Source organism: Pongo abelii, chromosome 6 (genome assembly GCF_028885655.2).
Source record: "Pongo abelii isolate AG06213 chromosome 6, NHGRI_mPonAbe1-v2.0_pri, whole genome shotgun sequence".
Taxonomy (NCBI): Eukaryota; Metazoa; Chordata; class Mammalia; order Primates; family Hominidae; genus Pongo; species Pongo abelii.
Window position 1 is genome coordinate 66,168,620 of NC_071991.2, and position 24,867 is coordinate 66,193,486.

General features: G+C 36.6%; 1 protein-coding gene and 1 long non-coding RNA gene across 8 annotated transcripts in view; one reads left to right on the forward strand and one right to left on the reverse strand.

The window, feature by feature from the left end:
• Positions 1-281: 281 nt before the first annotated feature.
• HDAC9 (histone deacetylase 9) overlaps positions 282-24,867 on the reverse strand; it is a 917,296-nt gene continuing 892,710 nt past the window's right edge. For 6 of the 7 annotated variants that reach the window (XM_054559003.2, XM_054559009.2, XM_054559005.2 and 3 more), the window contains 2 exons: positions 18,604-18,751; positions 282-4,613 (listed from right to left, as the gene is read on the reverse strand). In XM_054559003.2, the coding sequence (XP_054414978.1) occupies positions 4,574-4,613; positions 18,604-18,751 (188 nt within the window). In that variant the 3' untranslated portion in view covers positions 282-4,573. The remainder of the gene's footprint in view (positions 4,614-18,603; positions 18,752-24,867) is intronic. The other variant, XM_054559004.2, reaches the window with a different exon arrangement.
• LOC129060373 (uncharacterized) lies at positions 15,730-18,610 on the forward strand. Its single transcript, XR_008527016.1, has 3 exons — positions 15,730-15,836; positions 18,089-18,144; positions 18,406-18,610. It is a non-coding gene; the product is annotated as an uncharacterized LOC129060373 (long non-coding RNA).

The following is a 24,867-nucleotide window of genomic DNA, read 5'->3' on the forward strand; positions in this document are numbered from 1 at the left end:
CCCCAATCAAAAGTCTAAGGTTTAATTGTCTGACCTAGTTATTTCCATTATACGAAGCCAGGAGTATCATAGATAAAACGGACTGCAGTTGATTTGGAGAAACTAAGTTATGTAGTATGAGTATAGCATGTGTGAGTATACCATGTTCACTTACAAATGTCATCCTCTGGCCACTTGACAATCATGCTCTGCTTCATGAAGCATTTCATGGAGTAAAAGCAAGCAAGGAGGCAAGGACTGTGATTTTCGATGCAAATATGCCCAGAAAAAGAAGCCACACATAGGAACTTACATATTTAATGGTGGTGTCGATGAAGGTGACAAGATACATTATAATACTTTATTCCAAAGGCAGCACATCGTACAAAATCCTGCTGGACACTGTACTATAATAGTGGCCTTTGGAAACACAAGAAATTTGATGATGATCATGACCATGTTGATCAGTTCTGAAGACAACAAAATGCCTTCACTTCTTAGCATAGACCATCTGGTTTTCACTTCTTTTGAAAGTGAAAACGCCATCTTTATGAAAATAGTTCAACAGGTGTGTTGTTTTTTTACTTCTATCTTGTTTTCCCCTTGTTTTCTCAGCAGGACAAGTGATTTCATTCCTGAAGCAGGAAAAGAATGTTAAGATACATGCCACTAGAAATGACAATGTCAAACACTGACAGTCGTTTCAAGCTCAGAATGAATCACTTTTAAGACAGTAAAGTTTGGCTTGTTTCTTTTGGGGCCATAAGACTTTTAATATTTCTTTCATTGAGATAAGTTGAGAGTAAACATTCGACAGAGAAATAGTAAGAAGTATTTAAATTAATTCTTCTAAACATAAATGCTGGGATTAAAACAATAAGTTTGGCCGGGCACAGTGGCTCACACCTGTAATTTCAGCACTTTGGGAGGCCGAGGCGGGCGGATCACCTGAGGTCGGGAGTTTGAGACCAGCCTGACCAACATGGAGAAACCCCGTCTCTACTAAAAATACAAAAATTAGCCAGACGTGGTGGCGCATGCCCAGCTACTCTGCAGGAGAATTGCTCGAACCCGGGAGGCGGAGGTTGCAGTGAGCCGAGATTGCGCCATTGCACTCCAGCCTGGGCACCAAGAGCAAAACTCCGACTCAAAAATAAAAAAGTTTTAAAATGCTGATTGAAGAGGAATTTTTTCCCAGGAGACTTTCCAAATGATCATTCTATTTCACTTCCATATGGAGTCTGTAAAGAAACGCAGTAAATCCACGAGGCTTTATAATTGACCTTTGGAAATAAAGCAGGACTAAACTATTAAGAGAGACCAGTCCTGTAATTTCTGAAGCCTTTGTGGGAGGAGATCCCCTGCTTTCAAGGCCATGATGTTTGTCAGCGAAAGGTTAGTGAGAGTGTCGTGTAGGGTTGGAGTGAAAACTGAAGGCAATATTTCCATCCCCAGGATTGGTAATGGAAATGTGATTTGTAGTAGTTTTTTCATAAATATCTCTATTTTCTCCAATGCTGACTTCTATCTCCACTATTAATGTTATAAACTTGTTAAAATATTTAAAGATAGTTCATCTCAAAATGTTCTTTCCATTTACTAAGCAATGGTAACATAGCCTCTGGTTTTATTTGAGTCCATTTTGGTTACTATTTAATAAAACTATCTGTGTTTTTTAGTTTAATATACAGCCCCAAATTATACAATTGGGAAAATTAATTTTTAAGCCTTCTTTTTATACCTACGTTTGACAGCTTATTAAATTCCTAGTATTATTTACTAGTGGATTTATCAAAAATCATTTTTATTCACCCTGTAGGAGATATCATGAGACCGAGAGAGCGTATGTGATTTTCCTTCAAAGTAAGGATCACAAAGAGATGCAAAATTGATAATACTCTTCTAGCCTCTCATTCAGAACAATTGTGAGCAATAAAATTTAAACGTGTAAGTGAAGAAAAACTATACCAAGTGAAACTACCCTTTCAAAAAGTGCTGGTCTATTTCAAAAGAAGTGTTGATATTTTCTGAAAGCCTCCATTCTGTCCCTCAGGGCTATGCTCCATCTTGCAATGGTATAATCAAAAAGCACTGGCATTCTGTTCTTACAACTACATTTAGCTGTGAATAATCCTCTCCACAGTTCATTTGCTTCTCCAGGTATCTTAAAGACTCTAAGTGCAACCAATTGGGTATGGTGTCATATGGGAGTATGTGTGATTCACTCATTAATGTGTCAAGTTTTAAATCTAAATAACCACGGAAATGTCCTAGTGATCTGGCTTTATCAGATTAATGGCTTGGCATAAATATGTGGCTAAACTGTTGTAGGAAACTTTAGTAAATTAGTATGTTTGCATTACACTGTTTTATTTTCTTATTCAACATCTAAAAAATATCTGAGAGGACTAAAAAGTAATGACAGATTTATAATTATGAAGTTGATTTTAAAACTACACAATTATTTTTCTAATTAAAACATGAGTTTCCTTTTTAAAATGGGGGAGAGTCTTTTGTCAAGCCTTTGGCTCTACTAGTTTTTTAAGTAAATATCCTCAAGCAATCACTGCAAAATAACATAAGCTAGCAAATATGATTGGTATGAATTTCTCATGAAAATATCATGAAAACAAAATTTATAAAAAATTGATTACTACTATGAATCTATACTGAATTTGCCCTTATGCAATGAAAGCAATTTTTACCTAATACTAAGTTACATTCCATTTCAGATTTCCTATTTCAAAGGGTGTCTCAGATTTCTAAGATGTTAAACCAAGTATTGAGCCATTTTTGTATATGTAATAAAAGTCTTTAAAATTAAAATGGTAATCCTAAAAAAACCAAATGCATGAAAAATATGGTCTGACTGTATAACAAAGGGAGTTATATAATTCTACTTGAGTGAAATCTTTCATCTTTGATTTACAGGTTAGAGTCCTCTCTAACTAAAACCACATTGTTCCATATCTTTCATATCATGGCCTTCCCTAAAACCTTGTTTTAATTAAGGTTTCTTTCAGATTTCTGAATAAAAGCATGACAATCTTCACTTATGGCTTTAATATATCCTTTGAGTTAGAAAAATATATAAAAAGAAACATCAACTCTTTCAAAAGCATTGTCAGATATTAAATACTGTGAGATATTCTACCTCAATATGTTTAGGTGTTTGAGTTATATGTTGAAATCGAATTTTAGGAGGTAGGAGGATAACCTACTTACATTAATAAGTTACTTTTTATCTCAGAAATAAATGTCCTTTATTTTTAACTTTTGACACTAAGGAAACTTGTTTAAAGGCTGTTTTTTGTTTTTGTTTTTGTTTTTTTTCACATGAAGGCACAGCTTCCAGGTTAAGTCAATTCAAGGTGACTACAAATAAGCAGTGCCTTCATTAACATATTTCAAACACAGAAAATTTAGCAACGTTGCTTAAGTGATATTCATCTCAACGGCTTCACAGTTAATAAAATGCAATCAGACAAAACAACTGTGTTAACCTGGAAAGTAAACAAAATAAACTAAATAGTCAAGGCCCTCAAGTAATAGAGGCGATTATGGGTAATCTTCAGTTTTTCTAAAGGAAGGAATGAATGATGAAAGGTAAGAAGAAAGAAATTGATAGAGGGCAGAAAAGGAAAGGTGAGTGAATAAGTCCTTGATAGATATGCAACAAATTAAGACCACCTTTGAAAAGTTACGTGCTTTTCAAAGACACTGAAAATGCTTGGTGGAACATTTGCTCAGACCTACTGTCATGAGAACAAGGGATGTATGTGGGGCTGGGAGGTGGGGGGACTTCATTCTCCAACACAATTGCAAAATTGCAAATCGCCTGTGTGTGAGAACACAAAGATGTTGGGGACGTTTAAAAAAAAGTGATATCAAATATTGCACCATTACAAACAGTGTGTGAGGTTCCTTTGGCATTGGACTTCTAGATACGGTGTGGTTTATTCCACTGAAAAAAGCCTCATGCTATTTCCTCCATCTTGAACTTTTACTAGGAACAGTTGAACTGTGTGTTAAAGTTGAGATAAAAAACCTAACAAAACAAAACAAACAAACAAACAAGAAACATTACATTCTGGGTGGAATTACGATCTGTTCATAGCTAAAAGCAAATCTTGTAAACAAGTTAAGACTGTTTGTTTGAAAAAAAAAAATTACCCCAAAAAAAGCTGATCAGAATGTCAGGAATGAATATGTCTCAGGTTTTGCCCAAAATTTCACTGGCTGTCATAGCTTCTGAAATTAACAATATCTAGTGCTGTACTGAATGTTTCTAGTTCAAACTTGGTGTCTAGGAGTGGGTCACCCAGCATATTAAAAGCATGCTGGAAGCAGTTTCTTCCAATCGTGGTTTACTGTAACTCTAGAATCACAGCGGTTACGTTTAAGGAATCTTTAATGCCCTTTCAAGTCCATCCAAAGAACAAGTGAAGCTGCTGTTCAGAATTTTGTGCCCAGTGTTTATGTTCCATTGAATCTGTGCCACCCAGGCAGCAGACAAGACATGTCTGAGGGTGCTGGGGTTAGGGGATACACAATGATGTCACACACAGGAAATATCAGAGGGGGACTTGGCACTTCACAAGGCTGGCTCCTCTTCCATAGGCTCACCAGCAGTTCTGTAAAAATAAACAGGCAATCAGAATACGGCATAAGAGTACACAATGACATTGTAGATTTTCATGCATAATCAAAGCTGATTTTTCAGCTCTCTCTGATGTTTATTTGTGTTATTCAGTTATCCATAAATAGAATTTCTTTCCTAGGAAGTATAAACAAATGTCAAGGGGAAAAACATTTTCGATCCAAGCAATCATTGGAAATGTTCCTGTTTATATTAAAACATGTCAGAATATTTTATAACTCTAGATTCCAAAATGTACATGTTTTGTGTCTAGTACAGTTCAATAATTTATTGAAAAAATTAACTATGATATTTTATTTTAGGAGCAATTGCAGTGATTTCCTATGGAACCAGTTTGCTAATGAGAGCAAAGGACCCAGATAGCTTCTGCAGGAGATTCACTAGGGCTCTGGTTTTTGCTTCTGTTCTTTCATAACTGGATTGGCTGCCTGCCAGAGGCATTTCAAATCAAATTCTGAATTTGATTAGCAAATCGTTGGTACAGACCCAATATTTTTACAAGAAATGCACTATGGTAGTGTGTAAATAGTTTTTATTCGGCATCATCTGCGGGGTGTTCTGCGCAGGCAAAACCAAAACTAATTGCTTGAAAATTTATACTTGAGATTTAACCTTAATTTAGTAACACTTTGAGGGTGTTTTAGGCAAACTTTTAGAATGACTTTTAATTTAGTCAAAAGAATAAATTGTAGGAGGAATCCAAATACATGAGGTAGTTGGATTGTCATGGGAAGATTACTGGGATATGAGATGCCGGGTGAATTGAGTTTGCGTCTGAGCTCTGCGATTTGTTAATTTTGCAACTGCTGATTTAAATACTCTTTTGTGAAGCTCCGGTTTCAGGTGTAAACCATGAACAAAACGATGTTCCTTATGGAATTAGCAAAGGTTAAAAAATAAAGGAGATAAAATTGACCTGTAAATAATAAACACTATGAGACATTACTTAATACTTTAGATTTGTCCCTTTGCTGTCTAACATGCATAAAATCATGTTGCCACACAAATGCAGAGTTATGCCTTTGCTACCTGAAGGAAACAATATTTGGATGATGCTTCTCTCTAGGTAGCGGAATAATAGGGGGGTGGTTTTCATTTTCTTCTTCATAATGTTTACCTACTTGCCAGGATTCTATAATGAATTACTTTCATATTAGGAAAAAATGCTATGCTTAAACCAGAGCTATTTATGCAAACAAATGAAATATTTGGCCATGTTATTTTATAGATTTATAAGAAAAAAGCCAAGATTTCAATACATCTCTAAATAAAGGTGTTGACAAATAAAGTAGTAGCTTAGCATTTGTATAACGAATCTAAAACATTAAAAGAAAGATTTTATCCATAGGATGGTAATCAAAAATTTTTAAAGCATCCTTTTAAAAATAAAGAATGATAATTGTGAAGTCTTCATTATTTATTGTTACCAAAAAAGAAAATTCTAAAAGAGTCTGTGTGGAATATTTAAAAAGTTGCTTCTTAAGAAGCTATAGCCTGTCCTAGAGTGTCTAGGATAAGGAGGTTGTGAGAGAGTGTTTAGAGGTGGTACATAAATGAGTCATACTTCAGAAAAGTCTTTTCTATCAAAAATGATCAGCATTCAAAGAAGAAAGATTTTAAATTAAGGAAGACATTTAAGTTTTGAAACTAATTCATATGTAAATATATAGCCTTATTTACATCTGAGAATATGTGACTAATACAGTTATAGAACTCAAACTGGATATTCTAATGGAGACCAATTTTTCCAATTTCTAACCCAAGCTGCAGCAGGATAATCTTTCCCCCCAAATCCAGGATTCAGTGTGGCTGGAATTCCAGAGACAGTCATGTGTGGGAAATGTCTCAGAGGTCACGGATGTAAGAAATACACATGTCCCTGTGGTGGAGGATCTGTGAATTCTCCACATGTCCAACCTAGGCTTAAAGGATGTGAGTAGGCTGTCTATACTGCAGCCCACTCACTGCCAAAAATTAAGCCTTTTTGGTTGAAACAGGGCAACTTGCAGGTACAATAGAAAGCTTTCCATCAGATGCTTCTCTGCCTTTTCCTCTCTTTGAAATCATTTTATATTGACCTCTTTTGCTGGAAATAAACCACTTATAGCTGCCCACCTTCTAGCAAACCATCTACACATACACATAATTAACCAATTCTCTCTCTCTCTTTCCTTATATTTATTTATTTATTTTTGAGACAGTGTCTCACTCTGTTGCCCAGGCTGGGGTGCAGTGGCACAATCACAGCTAACTGCAGCCTCAACCTCCCAGGCCAAGCCATTCTCCTGCCTCAGTATCCCGAATAGCTGAGATTACAGGCATGTGCCACCATGCTGAGCTAATTAAAAAAAAAAAAATTATAGATGGGGTCTTGCTATGTTGCCCAGCCTGGTTTTGAACTCCTGGGCTCAAGAGATCCTCCTGCTTTAGCCTTCCAAAATGCCGGGATTACAGGGGTAAGCCACCATGTCCAGCCTCAATTCTCCCCAGTGTCTTGCAGCATAGAAGTGTAAGCAGCATATTAAGTTGGAAAATATCCTGGATTTCAAGGTAGATGTTCTGGGTTCAAGTCCCAGCTGTTTTACTTTCGAAAATTTGACTTTGAGTGAGTCAATGTTATCCAACTAGACTGTCAATTTTATCTTTAAAATAGAAATAATAATCCCTTACTTGCCCTCAGGGTTATGTGAATTGAATGAGTTAATGTAAGAAAACATGATTTATAAACTGTGAAGTGTGAAACAATTGTAAAATAACTGGATTATTTATATCTGCCATTGGGACAATTTATAGTATCTCCCTTCTCATATCCCTAGCTCTCAGTAGAGGTGGCATTATCTTCATATAATCCCTGTCCCTAGGTCAGTATTTTATATGTCCACATTTTTAAAAAAGACAATTTCTTTATGGAACATTTAGAAAGTAATCTGGTGAGTGATGACCCTTTAATGGCTGTGTTTGGAGGAATGAGAAGCAGTGCTCTGAAAATCTGGGGGCTTCCCACTTCAGCCATCTCTAGATACATGCCTACTTCACCTTGATTAACAAAGACACAAGCTGGGGGAAGGAAAGACATGCAGGGAGGTGAAGACAGTAAGTTCAGAGATAACTATAAAATCAACCCAGCAAAGATAAATGTTAGTATAATGGTTTAGCGAATTGAAAGACATAAACTTCCCTCCAGCAAGTCAATGTTACAGTGAACATTGATAGTTTTCTGTCAATGAAAATCAAAGATTTCATATCCTAAAGAAGGATCAATTCAGTCCAACAGTCATAAGATAATTTACAAAAGTAAAAAAAAAGGAAGTAATTTCACTTGAGATGAGATGTAGTATTAAATTAAATTCTTGTATTCTCTCTTAAATCTTATTTCTTGTGGTTTTAAAAATAGCATTTTTAATTTATATTAATACTGTTATGTAGTAAAACATTTTCTCATTTTACTGATTTAATTTAATTCGTATTTCTTACTTCTACTCCTCTTCCTCCTGAAAGGCAAGCAATACAATGCCTGTTACATTATTTTGTTTGCAGGTGTTCTTTAAAGCTGTGTATTATTGTTTTGTGGGTATATATTTTTCTTTTATGTAAATTTTATCTTTATACACATGTGCATAATTTTCTCACTCAGTACTGTATTTATTAGATCCGTCATGCACTTATATTTATCTAGTTTGAAGCTGGTAACTTCTACTTGGCATCTCCATATGGTGCATCCACCACATTTTAACTATTCATTCTCCCAATAATGGACACTGGGCTTGACTCCAACTCTCTATTCACCATGAATAAAGCTGTAGTGAACTTCCTAGTACACGTACTCTAAAGACTTCTGCTGAGAATGTCTTTGGTATACATTCCCAAGAGCAAAATTACCAGGTCATATATTTTGTGTATATAAAATGGTACTAAATTAGCATGCAGCATCGCTGCCATAGCTTATCTTCCCAAAGCAATGAGGCTCTAAAGCCCCACATCTCCACCCATGCTAGCAATACTTAGTTTACTAATATTTTTCATTGATTCTAGAAAAAGTTGCTGAGTGTGTACTGTGTGCCTTGGTTCTGTTCTAGGCATTAGGAACATAGCAATGAACAAAATAGACTAACATCCCTGCTCTCATAGAACTCACATTCTCCATTGACCTTATATTCTAATTGAATGTTTACCATCTAATATATGTAAAACAATACCTTGTTTTTATTCAAATTTGCATTTATTTGATAACTAATCAGTTTGGACAAAGATTTGACTTTTAGTAAGCCACAAAAGCTAAAGTAAAAGACAGAGAATCAAATGACTTTCATAAGTATTTGCCATAAGTAAGTCTGTTTATCTCACTGATGACTTTTTTTTTTTTTTTTTTGAGACGGAGTCTCGCACTGACACCCAGGCTGGAGTGCAGTGGCGCGATCTCGGCTCACTGCAAGCTCCGCCTCCCGGGTTCACGCCATTCTCCTGCTTCAGCCTCCTGAGTAGCTGGGACTACAGGTGCCTGCCACCACGCCTGGCTAATTTTTTTGTATTTTTAGTAGAGACAGGGTTTCACCATGTTAGCCAGGATGGTTTAGATCTGACCTCGTGATCTGCCCGCCTTGGCCTCCAAAAGTGCTGGGATTACAGGCGTGAGCCACTGTGCCCGGCCTGATGGCTTCTTTATCTTTCCAGTATTCACAAACTGATTTTATATATAACTAATTCATATATTAGTTCGTGTTTTGTGAATTATGTTTTATGTTCTGTCTTTCCTCATTCATTTTTCTTTTTCATCTTCCCCCTCCAATGTTATACCATTTTGTATACATACTAGACATCCCATAAATACTTTTTGAAATGTTTATATACATATGTTGGAATGATTTCAATGCTCTTTAGAAGTATGATAATTTAAATCAAGAACAAAATAAGAATTTGCAACAAAAGAATAAAGATCCAGAAATATTCTCAGTACAGACTTCCTGTGTAACAATTCTACACCTAAATGTGTGATTGGAAATATATTCCCTCATATCACAAGGCTGTGCAGAAATAAAAGCCAAACAAAAGCAGACATATTTGTACACACACACACACAAACTCACACCTACCATAACAATACAGCAAGTTTTTGTGGGGAATTGACATAGATTTTCTAACAGTACCATTACTCAACCCTAGTTTGCCTTATTACTTCCTTTTCTCCATGTTCGCCTCTTAATTCTACAATATATAGTCACCTTCAACCAACGTCTTCCTTTTTTCTCTCTCAGCTAATGGCATTATCATCCAGACTATTAATTTGGACTTCTTTCTCTCCCCTTTCATTGATATTTCATGAATTGCCAACTACTCACTATTTCTCGCAATTTATCTACACTAGGTTTTCTTCCTCTCCATTTCCTCTACCATGATTAATTGGCTTCTTCACCACAATTACCATAAGGATTTCCTGGCTGTCCCTTTAGTAGTATGTTGGCCCCTCCTCCATGACACCCTCTGTTCAATGTATAGACCTAAGTTGTCTCTCTCTCTCTGTGAAAGCTTAATACTGAAAACAGGATATAACTCAAATTCCAATGGTAGTATTTTAATTCCCTTCCATTAAATTTTGTGCCATGATCCCTTTCTGCCCAGCCAGCTTACTCAACTCTGTGGCACCCCAACTGCCCCGAGAGTCCTTTCCTTTCCCAAAGTTTGCACTCATATACTCTCTGAACTTTTGCTCATCTGTTACTAACAAAATGGATCTTGAGTACCTAATTTGTGTCAGGTAATATACTGCTATTAAAAAAAATAATGCTAAGCCAAAGGGATGCAGATTCTATTCATAAGGAGCTTACAGGAGAAAACATAAAGTAATCAAATAAGCACACAAATGTATCTAATTTTCAATTATGTCATGTGGAATAATGCAGAAGTGTAAGGGAGACATGAGAAAGTGTGGAGGACCTGATCTAATTTGGGGGTTAGTGGTCGGTGAATATTTTTCAAGAAGAAGAAGTGATATTTGATCTGAAATCTACAGGATATGATGAAAAGAACGGGAAGGCCAATAAAGGGTTGGTGGAAGAAGGTAGAGGACAGGATAAACATTCCAAACAGAAGAGAAGGCATGTGCCAAGGAAGCCCTGATGTGGACATGAGTATGGCTTTTTGGAGGAAAACTGAAGCCATGATGAAATATCATTCCACACCCACAATAAAAGGCTAAAATTATAAAGACTGATTTTACCAAGTGTAGGTGAGGCTATGATGCAATTGGAACTGTCATTTGTTGCTAGTGGGAATGAAAAATGGTACAGCCACTTTGGAAAACAGTTTGGAAGTTCTTTATGAAGTAAAACATATGACTTCCCTACAACCCAGCAATTCTACTTTTAGCTATCTTAGCTATCTATCCAAAAAAACTGAGTGCTGTGACCACAAAAAGAAAACTTGTATGAAAATTTCATAGAGATTTAGATTCCTCAAGAAATTAAAAATAAAATTTCCATATGATCCAGAAATATCACTTCCAGGTATATATCATCCAAAAAAACTGAAAATAGGATCTTAAAGAGTTATTTGCACATCCATGTTCACCACAGCATTCATTCACAATAGTCAAGAGGTGGAAGCAATCCAAGAGTCTATCAGTGGATGAGTGGATAAAGAAAATGTGGCATATACATGCAATGGAATATTATTCAGCCTTAAAAAAGAAGGAAATGTCTTCCTGTGTTACCACATAGAGAAACCTTAAGGACATTACACTAAGTGAAGTAAGCCAGTAGAAAAAGACAAAAGTTGCATGGTTCCAATTATATGAAGTATCTGAAGTAGTCAAACTCTGAAACAGAAAGCAGAATGATGGTTGATAGGGGCTGGAAGGATGAGGGGGGAAGAGGAAGGAGCTGGTCAATGGCTACAAGGTTTCCATTTTGCAAGATCAAGTTCCAGAAACCTGTTGCACAACAATACACGTATAAACACTGCTGTACTGAACACTCAACATGGTTAAGATGGTAAGTTTTACATGTGTTTTTAAACCACAATAATAATTAATTGATCAGCTTTATTCATAATAGCCCTCAAAGTGTAAGCAAGCCAAACATCCATCCGCAGGTATATGGATAAACAAATTAGGGTGTATTAATACACTAGAGTAATGTACAATAATAAAAATGAAGAAACTTCTGATTGTCAATGGCATAAATAGATCTCAAAAACATGCTTAATGTGGTGAAATAAGTCAGATTAAAAAACACAGTACACATGCATGATTCCATTTAAATGAAATTCAAGAGCAGGCAAACATAATTGACGGTGTTAAAAGTAAAACAGTAGTTACCTCTGGAGGGAGTGGCACCGACTGGGAAGTGGCAGAAGCAAACTTTTTGGAGGTAATAAAAATGTTCTTGAACTTGTTCTGGGTGGTGTTTATATGAGTGTGGCATTGGTAAAAATCTTAGAATGTGTGCATGTTATTATATGTAAGACATACTTCCATTAAAAATTAATTAAGGTCATTGTTGGAAACCACATCAGAAAAGAAAGAGGAAGAATGTTAGAAGTAAGGCAGGAAATATAGGTATGAGTCTACTAATACAGATCTTATGGAGCCTATTGAAGATGATGATCTTTATGTTAATGGAAATGGAAAAGTATTGAAGGGTTTCAAGCAGAGGCATGACCAGATATGCTTTCCAGTTGTTTTGTTTTGTTTTTGTTTGCGGTGTATAAAATGGATTAGAAAGAAGGTAAAACTGGATATGAAAACCAGTAAGGAAAGTACTGTAAAAGTTTGGATGAGAGATGAAGATACTTTGGACTGAGTGTCAGCAGTAGAAGTTAAAAATATATATATTTTCTCAAGTTATTGTCTTGTAAAGTAAGGGCTTCTTAAATTGTCTTGTCAAAGTAAAGACATCTTGAATGCCTTTTGTCCTATTTACTATGTGAAATCTACACATTCTTCCACCCTGATTCACTTCTCCCTGGTTCCCCAGTGATTTGTTCCCCAGTCCTTGACCTATAAGGTATTTTGTTTTGTTTTGCTTTTTTTTTTTCATTTTGCAGGACCCTATTTCAATCTTATCAAAGACTTGTCATTTATTATAGTTGATTGTTCATGTTTGTTTCTGTGGAAGGAAGCATAATAGTCCCCAAAGGTATCCATGTCCTAATCCTTGGAACGTGTGAATATGTTACCTTACATGGCAAAAGTGATTTTGTAGTTGTGATTAAAGTTAGGGGTGATAAGGTGGAGAAATTAATCCTAAATTATCCTGGTGAGTCTAATCTAATCATATGAGCCCTTAATAGCAGAAACCCTTTCTCAGCTGAAGGCAGAGAGAGATATGATGACTGAAGAAAGGTCAGATAGATGTGAAGTTGCTGGCTTTAAAGATGGAGGAAGGGGTCATGAGCCAAGGAATGAAGGCAACCTCCAGAAGATGGAAAAGGCAAGGAAACCAATTTTCCCCCAGAGCCTCCACAAATGAAGGCAGCCTTGCCAATACATTGCTTTTAGCTCAGTGAGACCTGGGTTAGTTAGACTTCCGACCGACAGAAACTTTGTGTTGTTTTAAGCCATTAAATTTGCAGTATTCTACTGCTGCTGTAAAAAAGTATGTGAACGTTTTGAGGAGTACAAGGCAGCTTTGTGATCCTGGCCCCTAACACTTTATCTGGCTCCGAGAAATAATCAGAAAGTGTTAAAGAGTGAATGAACTTGATATTTTCACATGTTCTTCTTCCTCATTCTGCTGGTTGGAGGATAGTCCTGATTGATTTAACCTATGAACAGCTAAAGGTATAGATGCCCAAGTATAGGCTCTATATTCTTATATTATAGATTACTGAATGATGGCCAATATATTAAAATAAGAAACAGGCCGGGCACAGTGGCTCACGCCTGTAATCCCAGCACTTTGGGAGGCAGAAGTGGGCTGATCATGAGGTCAGGAGATTGAGACCATCTGACTAACACGGTAAAACCCCATCTCTACCAAAAATACAAAAAATTTAGCTGGGCATGGTGGCACGTGCCTGTAGTCCCAGCTACTCGAGGGGCTGAGGCAAGAGAATTGCTTGAACCTGGGAGGTGGAGGTTGCAGTGAGCTGAGATCACGCCACTGCACTCTAGCCTGGGCGACAGAGTGAGACTCCATCTCAAAAAAAAAAGAAGGAGGAGGAGAAGGAGGAAGAAGAAGAAGAAGAAGAAGAAGGAGAAGAAGGAGAAGAAGAAGAAGAGGAAGAAGAAGAACAAGAAGAACAAGAACAAGAAGAACAAGAAAAAGTGTAACAAATTGAGGAAAAAGAAAAATGATAGAAAAATAATAAAAATCAACCTTTATCAAGTTTTATAAAGTATTTACTACATGCCAGGTATTGTTTTAAGTTCTTGTGATGTGTTGTTTCATTTGATTCTCACAACTCTATGAAATTTTTCTCTCATTTTAAAGATGAGGAAAATTAAACTCAGAGAGATTAAGTAACTTGCCCTTGAGCAAACAACTGTGAAGTGTGGAGATTCTAGAGGCAAGCTCTACTCTTCCTCTGTAGTGGTAAGAGGATAGGATTGAAGGAGTGAAGAAAAAGACGAGATGGGAAGCTAAATTATGCATCTTATTTCATACATGTTTCTATTCAATTTTGTTTCTTTTTTCGAAGTAAACACTGTTTCATAAATAATACAGAACTGAACCCCAAAATACATAATTGGGCATTGGAGGATTAGAACATCCATAATGTTCTAAGTCAGACTTCACATGCACCTAAATACCACATGTTAGACACATTGGGAAAATAGAGATAAAATGATGGCCCTGGGAAGAGAAGGAAAGATAACTGAAGAGGGGGAAGATTGTTCTTTTTACCAGGAGCTTCCAAATATCACCTCAATTTTCAGCTAAGGCTTTGTTGACAATGGATGAAAATTAAAAACAAAATTTATATTGAAATGTTTGCCTGCTAATAGAGTTTGGATAAATGTTCCTGCCCAAATCTCATTTTGAAATATAATCCCCAGTGTTGGAGGTGGGGCCTCATGAGAGGTGTTTGGATCATGGAGGCAGATCCCTCATGAATGGCTTGCACCATCTCCATGGTGATAAGTAAGCTCTTGCTCTGAGCTCACATCGGATCTGGCTGTTTAAAAGTGTGTGGCGTCTTCCCCTCCACTCTCTCTCTTGTTTGCTTCTGCTTTTGCCATGTGATGTACCCGCTCCCCAATCACCTTCCTCCATGATTTTAAACTGCCTGAGGCCTTTTGAGAAGCCAAGCAGATGCCAGGAACTTGCTTCCTGAAAGGCCTGTGGAACTGTGAGCTAATTAAATCTCGTTTCTTTATAAATTACCCATTCTCAGCTATTTATATAATAGCAATGCAAGAACAGCCTAACGCACATACTTAGTTATCTAAGTTGTCTAAATAAGTTCTTAGTTACCTAAACAAGTGCTTAACATAATGGTATCATAGAATAAAATAAGAGGGGTGAATAATTTGTGCAACATTTAGCTTCTAGAAGCCTTTGGAGACACAATCCCATTGGATGGGCTATTTGAGGAAAATCATGTTTCTAAGTACATTAGATATGAATGTATATTTAATAATGGTCTATATTTCTATATAAATCTTAAGATTCAGGAAAATGGGGTTTTTGATGTCCTTGGAACTATTGATAAGCCATTCAAGGCTCAGGTAGATGATACTTGGATTTAGCTGATTATTACACTTTTATATTCACAAACTAGATAGTTACTCAAAAAACAAAGTGGTCAGACTTTGAATAATATGTTTTCTCATGTTTCTGTATTATCTAATGACATGAAACCATCACGTTCATGAGAAAGTTTGCCAAAAGTTGAAAGTTAAATGATTAAAGAGACAACTATTCTGGATTTTGTTTAAAAAAAATGTAACACGATTTACAGGTCAAAATGACAACTGCAAATCTAACTTTCAAGTTTGTTTGGTTTTTGTGTTAGTTAAAAAAAACACACACACACACACACAAAGTCACAAAGTCAGGCATTCTAGAGTGCAAATGTGCTCCTAAAAACCTAATAGTTGATCATCTTGAAGTCTTGATTGCCTTTCCAAATCTTTTCTTGATCTTCAGCAGAGCCTGAACTGGTATCCAAGAGTAAACCTGAGTACTGCACTGACCTTTCCAAAGTAGAAGCATTTTGAAACAGATATTCAACAAATGCAAACTACAATTGTTTAAAGGTACACATTCCTAGCAAACAATAAGAAAACTTCTTGCTTCTAAGTAGTATATGCTATATGTGACTAGGCCTATATGTTTAATTTTCTTTGGCTATATAACTTAGATCCCTTCAAGATTTTTTGTATTGTTTTGTTTTGTTGACCCATCAATCATTTTTTTGATCAAGTCTTTTGCCCCCAGAAAATTATGTGTTATGTTTGAAAATTAACTATCCCCAAAATGAATTCCCACGTATCAGCCTTTTCCTAGTAATTTATTCTTCAAGACCCATCAATGTAGTTATAAAAATGAAATGACTATCTGCACTGTGTTGTCATCCCCTCCCCCATCCAAGAAAAATGAACAAAAAATACTTACAATGGTTCTTAGCCAGGAGCATTTTATCCCTTATTCACTAGTGGTAAATGAGTCAGATATGAGTTGGCCAGGAAAAGAGCTGCTTTACCCAAAATCTTAGTATGAAATGAGTCATCTCACTCCAAACACCAATATGTTCTCAAAAATAACTGGCAAGAATTTCCTATAAAAGGAATCTTGCCTTCACTCTTTTCCATCCATTTAGCTCTCTGATTTTTCTAATTTTTCAATTTCCTGTGTGCTTATAATATTGCATTCATAAGAAAAGCCCAGAAATGTTTCCGCCACTTTATCTCATTTTGAAAGTCATCTTTCCTGTATTGAGTAGGGGGACAATACTGATAGTATTCCCCTGAAAAGAGTAAATGCTCTGTGGCTTTTCAGAGCAATCTCTCTCTTTCTGTGTGTGTGTGTGTGTGTGTGTGTGTGTGTGTGTATCTGTCTGTCTGTATCTGAGGAAATTCATGCATGGTTCAATTGAAATGCAAGAGCCAGTTCTAGAAGAATTTTTCTTTTCCTCTGCTGAAAAAGGGAGTTCAGTTCAAAGCCATCAAAAATATTTCAAGCAAAACTGTTTTTCTTCCCACAAGAAAAATCAATCACAATAGATATAATCTGTCTAAAAGTGATAAACGAACATGAAACCAGGCTACACGCTTTGACTCTGCTTTCCTGCACATCAGAACATTCACATTCTCTCTCTGCCATCAGATGAAGCTTAAAACAAAAATCACTGTGGACTGAAGCCAAGGTTAAATCTCTATAGACTACCATGAGTCAAGCACACTATTTACCTGAGGATAAACAAGTTTGCCTACAGGGCCAATTCCTGCCAAACTGCTGAGATTTTTATATTACTTGAGGCTCATAACATCACTTATTATTGTTAATTATTCTAAGCTCTGCAATTTAACGGGCAAAAATATTTACAATTCATTTCACTCAGGTTGGAATTTAGCTTCGTTTTTCTATATTAAATTAATTCTAAAGAATAGCTATGCTCCTTTCATATCCAACACTAACAGATGTTAGTTTCCTCAGTTTTATGGCCCTCAGATGACAGACAACTAACTGTTTTTGGCCTTGGGAATAATTGCAACACCTTTGGATTATGAACTTGGTTCAGTTCTTAGCTGGCAACGGCAGGGGGTTAGTTCATATTATCAAAGATGTAAAGTAAGTTTTCCCTTATGCTCTAGATATTCATATAAAGATATCTTTCAATAGAGTAATACACAACTTTTCCCCCTTATTGCTAATCTGCCATTTAAGTGGTTATGGTAAGAGAAAATAATTGCATGAAAATAAAATCTCTTATTCATTTTATCTCCTGCTCTTGGCCAAAACAAGATGTTAAATCCATTAAACTCTGAGTATCCAGTAAAAGCAAGAAAGTAGAACTGTTCGTATTTGTGCATTCTTGGGAAAATTGCCAACCTGTGCACTAGTAGCAGGATCTGCGTAATTAATGGTGATGTTATTGACGGAGGGAGTCTGATTTCCTTCTCAGGAGCAATTTAAGAGTGCAAGCTGGCAAAGCTTTAGCAAAGCCTCACCTGATTTGTTTTTAAATTGAGGAAATGTGACCTTGAAGTCAGCCATAGAAATCACCAATATTTATGTATATTTGTGGTGGCTTTGGTAGACTTCAAAGAAATTCTGAATGTACCATTTTCTGTAGAACTGAATGATGAACACCAAATGCACAAACTGACAAACATTCCTTAAAAAGAGAACAAGTGAATCAAATCTTAGTTTAACTGTACTTTTTTCTCCAGAAATCTATATTCATAAGAAGATACATTAAAACCAATTCTGTCTTATCAGAAAATAAAATAAAATCAGCCCCAAGTTCACACAGTCCTTTACACACAGTCTCCTGTCTCCTTTGCAGGCAACTTCCACCTTTATCCAGTTGTTGGACCTCAAGGACAGCCACGTAAGGAGTGTGTATGTATTTTGGCTATCCAACGGTCTAGCATTATTTCCATCTTCTACTCTCCTCTTTCTCTTTGTTATATTGGCAATTTCAAAATGATTAGAGAAAGAAAAAGAACATCTGGAAAAACAGAGATAACTAGGAAAAGGAGTTAAGCCCACAAGCAGCTCTTTCCATAACGATCTGCACTCAATTATCTGATAAGGCATGATTTTTCTCACCATCTATCTCATCCCCTTTATTTCTCTGTGAACTGCAACCACATGCTCTAGCTCTGCATTTCACATGAAGAATGAAGCAATGAATTCTCGATAGCCTAAAGCATGTGCTGTGGCATCTGTGGCTTTGGAGAGGACAGGTGGTGGAAGTAGAGGAGACAGGTGAAGGAAAGCCAGGAGGAAGATTCACAAATATCAACGATGAGCCTGGATATGACTGACCCGGATTATTCCCGTACGTTGGATTCATACCTGCTGTCTTCCTGAGCAAAGGGCTGTTCCACATCCACTGTTAGGGAGGCCAGGGCAGAAACGGTCTCTGTCTCCTCTTGCAACTGAGCACCAGCCAGAGCACAGCCCCTTGGCACAGCCACCATCCTTACTGACTTCCAATACTTGCCTAGGAAAAACATCCATCATACTTTATAAGAATTGTAATTACAGCAGTAATAATCAGAATACTCACATAAGTCCAACTCAGAGCAGTTGTTAAGTCAAAATTCCCCATGTTATACACAGTTGTAATTTGGTTTCTTAACTGTTATGATTAGGTCTTTTTCTCAATCTAAGAATGCCAAGTTGTGAAGTGCCCATATTCCCAAGCTGAGTCTCCCCCTTGCTTACACAGCGATAAAGTGAGGAATAATCCATGGCCTACTGAACTCACCCTCAGACTGACAGCTGTCTCTGCAACTAAGTAAGCAAACTCCTGGCTTCACGCTCCCTGGGAAACCCACAAGAGACCAGGAGGCAGCACTCTTACAGAGAAAATGAATGGAATCGTACTGTTAAACATTGCTACTTGAATCATTAACTTTAAGAAAATGAAGTTGGAATATTAAAGAAAAAGAAAAGCCCAGAAATGCCAGCATGAATTGAATGGCAACTTTGCCAGAACAATCAGGTTTGTTAGTCCTGGATGTTCTTTCTTTCTCAACCTCAGGGTGTGTACTAGAACAATAATTGATTTAAAACTTTAATATATGTACTGGCTGATGTTGGAGCCCATCCATATGTCATACTGATGTTTCTTTTTTTGAGGCAGGAAAGGAGAAAGAGAGGAAAATAGAAGGTCATTTCATGAGAACATGCCAATGGGATACATATGAAAGAGCACAGTTAATGGCTTTCTTGCAGCCCTTAGGCTATTTTTTTGTGAAATGATGAGTAGCCCCAAAGCAAAGCAAGAGAATCTCCCCAGGTGCTGACATGACTCACCAGGTTAGTAACTATCTCTGCAGCCTGACTAGTTGGCAAGAACTTTGGTATGCAGTGTTTGCTTACTTCTTAGAAAAAAAAGCCTTGTTTGAGTGGAAAAGGCGAATGGATGAACGCTGGGTTGGGCAGTAAGATAACAGGGTTCTGGACCCAGCACTGCCATCCCAATGACGTTAGTGAGGCTTCGCAGGACTTTATTTCTGTCTCTGAAATAGGGAGATGCCTCAAATCTCTTGCAGCTCTAACATTTTATGATTGGCTTTTACTTCTTACTGTTTCATAGAGGAACAGATGTCACATTAGGAGAGGATACTAAGTCTCCCCATCTGTTCCCCATGCCAACAAGACCATCTGACATAGATGTCCATTACTATTTAACTTGCTGTGATCCCTTATTCTGACCAAAGTCTGAGAATCATAAAGCTTTTAATTTGAACCAAACAATAACAATTCTGTCAATGAATCCAAAAACTAACATTTTGTAGAAGCTAAGGCTTTTCCACATGTTGAGGACACAAAGATGCTTCCCTAACACCAAGAAATGCATGGTCCAGTTGAGACAGCCCTGTTAGTTAAGAATTACAATTCTGTGTGTAAAATGCCCATGCTGACCTTGAACGGGAATAAGTAGAACATGTGTTTAAAATGATGGGAAAGTATGGGAAGACTCGCCAGGAAAAATAACACTTGACTGAGTATTTGAAAGATCATTAGAAATTAGAGTGCAAATGTGCTCCTAAAAACCTAATAGTTGATCATCCTGATGTCTTGATTGCCTTTCTGAATCTTTTCTTGATCTTCAGCAGAGTGGGATGGTGGTCACGGGATATCCCTGGAAGGGGAAACAGCACATACAAGTATACAGAGACTGGAGTCTCTGTGTTTTACTGGGTGACCGTCAACTGCTGGGAATGACTAGAACATAGGAAGAGTCTGGAGTGGGATGGATGAGACTGCAATGGTAGGCAAGGGCTAATTAATACACACTCTTGAATGACAGACCGATGATCCTGGACTTCAACCTGAGGATGATCGGGGGCATTTTAAGCAGACAAGGTATAGAATCAGGCTTATGTTTTTAAAAGATCCCTTTGGAGAGATTATGGGTGATGGATTGGAAGGTGATAACAGTGGTGGCAGGAAGACAAATTTCACATCTTGGCAAAAGTCCAAGTGGGAAACCATGATGTCTAATCCAAAAGGAAGTAACAGAATCGAAACGAGAAGATGCTAAGAGAGATTTGGGAGGTTGAAAATGTATCTTTGGCCTACCCTACATCTCTCAACTTTGAAAGTTATCTCTGAATTGACAGTTCCATTTCCAGGGCCTAGTTTCACTAGATCACAATGCCAAATACTATCCAGCTCTAATATTTCATGATTGGCCTTTCTTTATCTTACTGTTTCACAAAGGAACAGATGTCACATTAGGGGAGGAAATTCAGTCTCACCACCCACTTTCCATGTCAACAAGACCTTTTGACATAGGTGTCCACTACTATTAAACTTACTTTCAAGTTAATGTTATTGTAGTATTACCCAAATTGAAAATTCCGTATACCATCTATAAGTACATATATCGTAATGAGTTACACAAAATATTATTAAACATTATTTTAGCAGATGACATTTACAAAGCTAGTGATGCCTTATGACATCCTTTTCTTGTTTTCTATGGCGGCTAACATGGGGACTCTGACAAACACACTACATGTGGCTAGTAGCTTATGGGTCAAATTATAAAGACTATAGGAAAGACAAACTAGCATTATTGAGAACAAAATATGTGCCAAGACTGTGCTAGGTGTTTCTTCATTTATAATTTGTAATTTTATTTAACTCTGGTGACAACTATTTAGGCAATGTCAGGTAGTGTTTTTGAAGATCACATGGCTAATAGGCAGAGGAGCTAAAATCCTTACTCAGCACTAATTTTAAATTGCCTCTTCCTCTGCACTCTGCTGTCCTTCACCCACCTTCCAGTAGACATAAAAATACCAAAAAGCTCAATTATAAAATTCTCAGCTTAAAAGAATTATGCATATTGCAAATTACTTACTAAAGAAATAATCTTTGGAAATGATACGTTACCCTTGTACTTTAGATATGTGATTCAGTTGACCCACATTTTATTGACTTTATGGTTTATTTGGACAGTGTGAGACAATCATGTTGAAACTAGTTCATTCTACGCTTAATTTCTCATAAAATTGCACTATTGCAAGTACCTTTTACCAGGTAAATTATTGAGGCTATCATAAAACTGGATACAGGGCTAATTGAAGAGTATGAATAAGAACCTCATCAAAGGCCAGATGTGGTGGCTCATGCCTGTAATCCCAGCACTTTGGGAGGCTGAGGGGGGTGGATCACTTGAGGTCAGGAATTTGAGACCAGCCTGGCCAACATGGTGAAACCCTGTCTCTACTAAAAATACAAAAAATATCCAGGCGTGGTGGTGCATGCCTATAATCCTGGCTACTCGGGAGCCTGAGGCAGAAGAATCCTTTGAACCCGGGAGGCCGAGTTTGCAGTGAGCTAAGATTGTGCCACTGCATTCCAGACTGGGTGACAGGGCAAGACTCCATCTCAAAAAAAAAAAAAAAAAAGAAGCTCATCGAAAATTGAGCTAACTAAAAGTATTTCCAGATTGGAGATCCCACACTAATCCGGGAGAAGTCACTGGATCACAATGGAGCACAATTTCCACATTTATAAATAATAGTGGTAGGCTTAATGATATGAAAGTTTTATTCCTGCTCTCATTCTCACTTATTGTGGTCCTTCTGATCTCATGTTACATATCAATCTTGGATGTTACAATAAATTTGCTATGGCAGAAAACCTTTTCTTTTCTATGAGCCTATGAACTCTTGAAGAGGTCAGCAAACATTCTTTGCACATAATATGCACATCTAGAATAAGCAAGTGCTTTAATCTTCAAGTATTGGGTCTTATTTCTCAAGAGGAGAGGTCTAGGCCGCAAACAAACATCTTTACTTCCATAACACAATCAGGACAGAAGGTATGCATGGTTAAGAGCAATTTTTAAGAAGAATGACTGACAATGATCCTTTAGATTTTGGCCCATATGTATGTCAGTACGAGGAAGGATTTAAAATACTTGAGACCTTTTTGGATAAAATTTAATGTGTATAAAATATCCTGCTGAGTTAAGATTAAATATTAGAAGTTTGGCTTTTATCCACATGTATGAGTTTCGTGACTCAGAAATAACCCAAAACTCTAAATTCTATTTGGCCTCTGGCAAAGTCTATAAAAACAAGGGAAATATTCTACATTAATTATGCATTTATAGACTACTATCTCTATTCATAGAGGAGAATAATTGAAATGGAAGTGGGTACAGCACTGTCTGTGCAATATGTAGACAATTCAAACCCCATAATTTATGGGTTATATTTTCATGTGATGTGTAGGGTCTTTTCTTCCGTTACAGAAACGGATGTGCAAGAAAGTCGTATCTATTGGCATAGGAATAACATCACCATTATCACATATTAGAAATGAGCCAAGGTTGACTGCTAGGGTTTTCAGGAGCTGTTATTCGTAAAGTCAAATATTAGTAATGAGCCACAACTGGGTTGCTTTCCTATGGCTATGCAACTGGCAAAAGAGAAGAGTTTTCCATTAAAATTGGACATGCACACTCCCTCTTCAGTCATATCCTCTATCCTTACTGCATTTTTCCCACTATGTAAATCTTCCCACTTTTCAGCACTTTTTAAGGACTATCCAGCCTTCACCATTCTGTATTTTTATCTGGCAAAAGTAACATAAATAATGAATCTACAATAAAGATAAAAAGTAGAGAATGGAATGTAGAGAGTCAAGAGTTAGAGGTGAGGGCCATAGATGGGGTTTCACTGGGTCACACAAGACCCAGGAGAGGGCATCCTGCAGGTACTCTGTAAACGGACTTCAGTATAAACCAGATTGTTCTTAGAAATGGACAATTTGGAAAAATAGGCAGTTGTTGACTCAGGAAAATCTGTGTTACACAAGTCACCTATCTACCGAAAGTTTTCTCAATTCAAATCCCTTTGCTACTTTGAAAACTTCCTGACCCCAGAAATCCCCCATTCCATCATCATTTTGGAGCCTTAGAGCTGTCACTCCTCAAATTTGCTTTTTTTACCTTCTTTCCATTTGAATGATGTTGCCTTTCATCTTTACACACCGGGTTCTCATAGGAAAAGAAGCTGCTGCTAATCTTAACCTCTTGCTATCTCCTTCAACCACAGAGATTATCAACACCTGGGCCTTACAAGGAGCCTAGGTCTATGGATTTTCTAAAACTTCTTAATACATTCGTAAGATAAATTTTTCAGCTAAACAGAGAACTTTGGCATGATCCAAAACATTGTTTAAATGCAAAAATAAAGACACATTGAAAATTGGTGCATAAATTGAGTGACCAGGTAATTTTTCATCTAAATTGGGGCTATTTTGAGGCTAAATGGGGATAAAAATAAAAATTATATGTTTTGGAAATATTTGTTGGCCAAGAAATTATTTTTATCAGTTGGCCTATAAAATAGTCCTATTCAAAATTTATTGTTACAACTAAAATTCATTTCAAAAAATAAAAATTGCATAATTCATGTTTGTCAAAGCATGGCTACTAGCTTCTTCTTTATATTGATTATCTGAACCTTAGAAAATAACATAAGCAGAATTATTATTCCTGCTGAATATCACATATGTTAATCAGTTTTGTAGCTATATCACTCACTGATACAATATACTGACATTCTTATGAAAAATGTATTTTTTGTTTCAATGGGGTCTAAATACTTCAGCCTTTTTGATAGAATTGCCTATAATCTTGAAAACGTAATTGTATGGTTAATAAGTTTGAAATTTTTGGCATCTTTAATTTATCCTTCTCAAGATACTGCAATATTTTTCATTGAGAAATAGTCTCTACAACTATGGTGCTACCTGGTAAACTCAGAACAATTTCTGCTAAAAGCAGAATATTTTCACTTTTAATTTTTAAAATACTGAAATGAGTAACTATTTTATTCCAAATGTCTCATGGTTACTGTCTTTTATCTCCCTTTAGCATACTCCACTTTGGCAAACATTTTATGTAACACAAACAAGTTAAATGTCAAAAAGTTTTTGTTGTTTTTGACTCTTCAAAATTTTACCAAATTTAGATACTGCTATGTCTTCAACTTCACTATTTTTCTTCGTCTGTACTGCATAATCTGCCATTAATCCAGCCAAATTGAGGACTTTTAAAAATATCAAATGTTGTATGTTTTGTCT